We start from the raw sequence: 6,521 nt of genomic DNA, 5'->3' as shown, positions 1-6,521 counted from the left end.
TTGTCTACACACCACGAGAGGGCTAAACCGCACGTCCGTCTTTCTGTGGGTGAGCAATGGAGAGTAAGCTAATGCGGAGATGGTCGTAGTCTTTGCCATGTTGCCTACATGCATTGCAGATGTTGTATCTTGACGCAGAACAATCTTGTGAGCTTGAGCTAAACTATGCTTTCCTTCCCAATCCATGAGCTAATGGCTTTCCCGATGCCTCCCAGCCCTAAGCTAGCTACAACCGATGATTCAATAGAGAGTTCACTCACTTCACAAGATAGATGTAATGGATGTCCATCTAAATGTCATCATTATGTTTACATGGTCTTTGAAGGAAACACATTTGAAGTGTGGTTATATATACAGAGCCACCAGCGAAGCCTCGGACGGTAAAGATACCAATGTTAATTCCCAACTACTCCAAAACATTTATAATCACCAAACCTGTGAGCCAGTCCATATATGGTACCACAATTCACAAAAAGAAAAACGAAAAAAATTCATCACTCCCACAGCTCCCTCGACCTAATCTCAGGTTCCCCAAAATGCACTAATTTAGTTGCAGGAAACCCTTTCTTTCTTTCAGATTTCACCGCGAGGAATTCTACTACTAGATGGTGTATGTAATCACAATATGATTAAGCCCAAAACAGGCATGCAGACAAGGTACCGTAACAGTGCAAAACAAGTAGAGGATGCACCAATCCATCCTCAAAACAGTATGTATATTATTACTAAGCTTACTGATAAATGCAGCTCTAATACAGTAACAAGTCACAGCTTCCTGTGCATGAAGAAGAACAAGACAGACGAAAAAACAACTAACGTATCCAAATCGCGGGCGGGCTCCACCCCTCCGCAATAAATAGCTTCGCAACCGGGAAGCAGACTCTTTCGATGTATAAAAAATGCAACCGAACAAATCCATGTATTGTATCCCAATCAGCAATTGACCTGCTGAGATAAACCAACAGGTTAAATTCAATGCCACAAAGATCACAAACAAGGAACAATTTGGATCAAGTTTAAGATGATATAACTGGGTCAACAAAGGATTGATCACAAGGCTCTGACTAAGATGGACCAACGAATCAGTAGCTCAGAGTTCGTATGGAAACAGTATTTTGTACTGTAAAGCTCCAGTCTGACAAAGGAAGAGACCTTTTTCGCCCAAAAGAAAACAGAGGATTTATTCGACTACACTGCCCAAGGAACTAAGTTTATGTCTAAGTTGCATTAACCTACAATAACAGTTCAATACAGATGATGCATAAACTTGTCTTTTTTTAAATGACATCAGGAAGAGTTTATTTCAAAGTCCTTCAGCCTACAGTAAATTAAACCCTTAAGCACAGACCATCAGGAACTAAAAGGTGTACTCCCTCCGTCCCACAATATACGATGTTTTTGCAAGCTGTTTCTTATATTGTGGGACAGAGTATTAGCTTACCATGTGCAGATTATGCTAGCCATGTATGGCAGAAAGCAGTCTTTTCCATGCAAAGATCTATTATCTTCATGATATGGTAGTATCTTCATTAAAAGATACCGTACATAGTTGTACCATAGTTTAATTTTATCTTCAAACATCTCATCTACCATGCTTTCTGAACTTCTAATTATTTAGTACTCTCAGCATTTTGTTTACATAATCATCTGAACCAATCGGCGCAAGAAATTGGACTAAAGTAAATAGTCAACAGAGTCCAACTACATATATAGTGTATGTCTTTATTAATTATTACCTCTCTTTTTGAGAGAGACAAAGGGCATTTTCTTTTCAAAAGGCATCTATGGACCAATAACAAAGACAACTAAACAAATGAAATGCATGCAACAGCAGATGTGCGTTGGCAGAACTACATAAATCCAGAAATAACTGGCGCAGTAAAAAAAAATGAGCAGCAGATAAACTCAGAATTGTATATTCATCTTTGTTACAATTATACCCATGCAGCCTGCAATAATCATGACAGAAGCAAGACACATCTAACACGCTAAAGCCCATTCAAATTTCTCATGTGCATATGAAATAAAGTTCTTATGCAAACAAATATAACCACGCTCACCTAAAAAAGAAGATTGGTGTCGGTAACCGTGCCCCAGAATTTAATATGTGTGGAGCAACTTCATACATACTATATATGCTCCAGTGCCATATGCAGTTGCGGAGTTCTCCGCCTAAACAATGGCTCGAGACGGAAGGATGGAGCACCACGCAGCCACCGTTTAATGTCGTACATCTCATTCCAGGCTTGCACAATTTCATCAACGTTGAAGCCCAAACCTAGGAAGCAAACAGGATATTCTTAGAAACGAGTGATGCAATGAAAGTTACACGATTATAGATTGAAACATATGATTGGGACGATTCAGCATAGTGCACAATGTAAATTACAAAATTAAAGCTTGTATTTTCACAATATTAACAGCACCAAAGGCACACCATTATGATGAACTCAATATTTTAAACAAAAATGACTAGTGAACAACACATGTAAGAGACCGGTTTTCTGTAAACAAATTTTCTCGAAAATTATCTCCAGTACTGGAAAGATATTCAAAATATGCAAGAGTTCCAATGATTCTAGGTAAACTTCCCTAATAATAAGTTACAGTGGCCAGTTTAAAGTGATCAAGAGGACCACGGGTAGCAAAAAAACACAGCATCTCTAGAGAAGGGTTGGCAGGTCAATCAGCATCACCAATTTTAATGATGATTTTGTGTGCAATTTTAATTTTCTCCAACAAAATCAACATTATAGTTCCCACAGCTTCACGAATCAGGAGATAAGAACATGGTGAACTAGAACAAATATTGCTTTTCTTACCATCTTGGGCAGTTTCATTTGCACAGTGGTTCTTCACCAACACAGCAATGTTTGTAGCTGAAGCTCCTCCAAGTTTAAACTTCTCAATTGCTGCCATCAGACAATCCTCCCACGCTGGCAGTCCTAATTTAAACTCCACAACCGAGCGCTCATAAAGCAGCATACCCCAGAGAATATTGATCTGAGACCTCATATTGGAAGCCCGTTCAGCAGCATCATCAGTGGATACATCTTTGATATACTCCTCCATGCCCATCTTCTCTAGCACGGCATTTTCCAGGTTAGGTTTGGATCGATTCTTCAGGCGCTGTTCTTCCATTTCCTCCCACATCTCTGTACCCTTTTCCACGTTGTCCTCAGCTCTGTTGAAGAGCTCCAAGACTTCAGAGGAAGGCCATGTGTCCAGATCCGCATTGGTACCAATAGCGTAATACCATGACAGCTTTGCTTGCTCAAACTGTTGGTGTGCAAGTGCAAGGAAACCTTCAAAAAAGTCCGGCTTGGCCCTTACAGCTTCTTCGTATGTCTTCCCGGCCTTCTTGTACTCTTCCTTTGCCCACTCGTACGCTTCCTTGACTTTCTCAAGCACCAATTCCTTTGGAGAGTCTTCGGGTAAGAGCAGCCTCTTCCTAGCCCGAGACATGTGAACATTACCCCAGTGGAAAAACGCAAGCGCTGCCATCTCCTGGAAGTTCCCTTCAGCAAGCTGAAACACCTCCTGGGCTTCGTCGGTAGTAATGGTGTCTTCAATGGCATCGGTATACAGCTTCATACTGACCTCATGGAGGTCGAGATACTCATCGGAGCTGACACCGACATGGTTTTTGAAAAGGCGAGCGAACTGCACAATCCAATCATCAATGTAAGTCACGGTGCTCCTGTCCTCATCCTGCCTGTTGCTTCTGATACTTCCATTGTCCGACGCGTTGTGCGTATTTCTGTCCAGCGGGTTGCTACTGGTATCCTCAACATAGGGCTCATGCTCAGGGTCAGCTTCAGTGACATACAGCCGAAGCGAGCTCCCTGGTTCAGTCAAGTCCTCGGCCCATTTGAGCTCGTCCTGGTTGGTGATGGTGACAAGGTCGCCCTCCCTGTCCTTGTACTTGACAAGAACAGCCTTGAGTCCCGGGAACTTGCCGCGGACGGCCTCCCGCAGCTGCGCCATGCTGCAGGTCGCCGGCACCTGAGCCCAGCGGATGTCCTCGCCAAACACGAGCTTGACCTGCCTGGGCGGCTCCTCGGCCTCCTTGACAGGCTCTGCCGCCTTCTCCTCCCCCTGCTCCTCCACGGCGGCAGCCGCGGCCTTGGCAGAGGCCTTCCGGCCCTTCTTCTTCCTGGGCTTGGGCTGCTGCTTGGGCGCGGCGGCGACCACCTCCTCGGGCGTGGGCATGACGGCCTCCCCGTCGACCACAAACCCCTTCTCCTCCATGGTCCTCCTGACCCTGTCGGCGACGTCGAGCGCCGTCAGATTCCCGGGCTCGGCGGCCAGCACCCGGTCCACATCCCGGGCGGCGAGGTCGAGGCGGCCGAGCGCCTCGAAGCAGCGGGCCCGCTTGAGCAGCGCCTTGGAGTACTTGGGGGAAGCGTCGAGGGCGAGGTTGCACTCGTTGATGGCGCGGTAGTGGTCGGGGGGGCTCATCTGCATGTAGCAGGCGGCGAGGTTGCTGTGGAGGTAGGCGGCGTCGAGGGCGGCGGAGGCGGGGAGCAGCTTGACGGCCTTCTCGTAGTTGAGCAGGGCGCGCTCGTAGTCCCGGCGCTGGAAGAGCTTGTTCCCCTCCTCGCGCAGCTCCTGCGCCATCTCCGCGAAGATGGTCTCGTCGCCGTCGAGCACCTTGGAGCCCGAGCGGTCCAGCGCCCCTGGCTTGGCGGCCCCGTGGTGGTCCCCGCCGCCGGCCTTGCCGGAGGAGGCCCTCTTCTTCTTGAGCGACGGCTTCCCCATCCGGAACCCCGCAAATCCAAATCCGCCGCCGGGAACAGACAGACGGAGAAGCCTCTCAAAATCCTCCGCCGCGCCGCCTCGAACCCTCAGACGGGACGGAGCGGAGCAGGAAGCAGCGAATTCCCCAATGAACCCGGTGGGTGGACGGGAGAAGGCGAGGAGGCGGAGGAATTCCCCGATTCCAGGAAGGAAGGAAGGCGGCTTCAACTTGAAGTCGAAGTCAAAGCAGGGTCGGTCGACGGCAGAGGAAAGGAAGGCACGGAATATTTGTGGGGGGAGGGGATGCGTGTGGCGGTGAAGGTTTGGGAATGCCGGAGGAAGGTTTGGGAACGGGGCAAAGGGCAATATTCTTCTTCTTCTTCCTTGCAGCTGCTCAAAAAGACGAGATTTTTGGGCGTGTTGTGGGGGATGGGGTTGGCTTCCTTGGTCCGGTGGGTTTGGTCTGGTCTCTGGTGGGGTTGCGTGCGGGCGGTCACGGAGGGAGCGTGTGGCGACGGCGACTGGCGACTGGCGACAGCGGGCAGCGAGAAAGGAAAGGAGGGAGTGCGGTTCGGTGCGGCGGGTTGGCGGGGGTGATTACTTGCCCAAACGGGTTTTGGGGTCGGCATTAGCGCCGCCGCCGCCCCAAACCAAGGTCGGGGGAGGGGGTGGTGGATTAGATTAGGGTTTGCGGCTTTGCGCTGCCTGCCGTCGCCGTCGCTGTCGCTGGCCGGCGGGGGCGGTGGGCCGACCGACGGGCGGCCTGGGACCGTGGTCGCGGGCGGTCCTGGACAGCGTAGGCGCGCTGGGCCGTATGCGCCGCGTCCTTGTCCCATTTCGGCCTCATATAAGCTCTCATAAAAAACGTTGCCCGAACTTGTCTCAACTCGCCGATTGGCCGTATGCGCTCCTCTCAGCTCATATACAAAATAATAGTGAAAAGAAAGTTCTAAAAAAGCATGTTTTTGTTTCACAAATTCCAAAGCATTTGTGTGTAAATTGATTCTCGCACAAAGTATGTTGTTTGCACAGGCTTCTCTGCGCAGTTGGGAAGAGGAGGTCGTATTGATTTTACTTTCACCGTGTGAGCTACTACTGGGTTGGTGGAATTTATGAGACTGGGATTTTAGGTTTTTGAGGAGTGTGCAGCTTCTTTCACTGATACAATATTTCAACTTTTATTGTAAAAAAAAGGAAAACAAAGACTAACAAAAATGCTCGCACAAACCTTCGCGTAAAATCAATGACACATGACTTAGATGTGCTTTGGTAGATGCAAATTTCCGTTCCCTAAAAAAAATGCAAAATCCCGGGATTGGAAATAAATATCACATGAGTGAGGCTTTCTGCGTAGGACAACCTGCACCCGGATTCTTCTGAAGCTATGTCCAGTTTGTCCAATGATGCTCTGGTTCGCTCGGCGTATGGCCGGCTAGTTTTGGAGACTAAGGACTGATGAGTGAGAGGGAGTTTTTACCTCGGAAAATTAGCCCTAGTCAAAATAGAGTTGCCGATTGGTTGGCCACCTATATATAGCCGGTCCAAACGAGCTACGGCTGTGTGGTTGGGCTCGATTCCACCTTGTATCGAGGACTTGTGGCCTCTTGACTGTAACTCTATAAACTTGCAATAAAACTCCTTTTTATCCTGCAAAAAAATGAAATAAATATCACAAGAGCGAGGCTTTCTGCGCATATAGGACAACCAAAGGAAAGGCTTACTCGAGGAAATCTTAACCTGTTGTAGTGGCGTGTAGTGGGGGGGTTTTGCCCATGAAATAG

The 6,521-nt window shown here is 48.2% G+C and overlaps 1 protein-coding gene across 3 annotated transcripts; it reads right to left on the bottom strand.

Annotated features, from left to right (window-relative positions):
• Positions 1-611: 611 nt before the first annotated feature.
• Positions 612-5,384, bottom strand: LOC147972651 (HSP-interacting protein-like). 3 transcript variants are annotated; one of them, XR_015602620.1, is made up of 3 exons: positions 2,823-5,384; positions 2,061-2,278; positions 612-948 (listed from the first exon to the last, which is right to left on the bottom strand). XR_015602620.1 is itself a non-coding variant. In XM_087521573.1 (2 exons), the coding sequence occupies exons 1-2, from the start codon at positions 4,759-4,761 to the stop codon at positions 2,130-2,132; spliced, it is 2,088 nt and encodes a 695-aa protein (XP_087377699.1). In that variant the 5' UTR covers positions 4,762-5,384; the 3' UTR covers positions 1,880-2,129. The 3 variants fall into 3 exon arrangements, 1 of the variants encoding a protein (XP_087377699.1); XR_015602619.1 differs by having other exon boundaries at positions 612-945; XM_087521573.1 differs by lacking the exon at positions 612-948 and having other exon boundaries at positions 1,880-2,278.
• Positions 5,385-6,521: the final 1,137 nt, after the last annotated feature.

This window comes from Triticum urartu, chromosome 5A, assembly GCF_056163025.1.
Source record: "Triticum urartu cultivar PI428250 chromosome 5A, HENAU_Tu73, whole genome shotgun sequence".
NCBI lineage: Eukaryota > Viridiplantae > Streptophyta > Magnoliopsida > Poales > Poaceae > Triticum > Triticum urartu.
This window is presented reverse-complemented; position numbering and strand designations above follow the sequence as displayed.

Excerpts from the sequence above, each read along its gene's own strand:
- LOC147972651 (XM_087521573.1), bottom strand. The coding sequence starts at position 4,761 with ATGGGGAAGCCGTCGCTCAAGAAGAAGAGGGCCTCCTCCGGCAAGGCC. Across the intron at positions 2,279-2,822 it reads AAATGAAACTGCCCAAGATG|GTTTGGGCTTCAACGTTGAT; the intron begins GTAAGAAAAGCA and ends TTTGCTTCCTAG.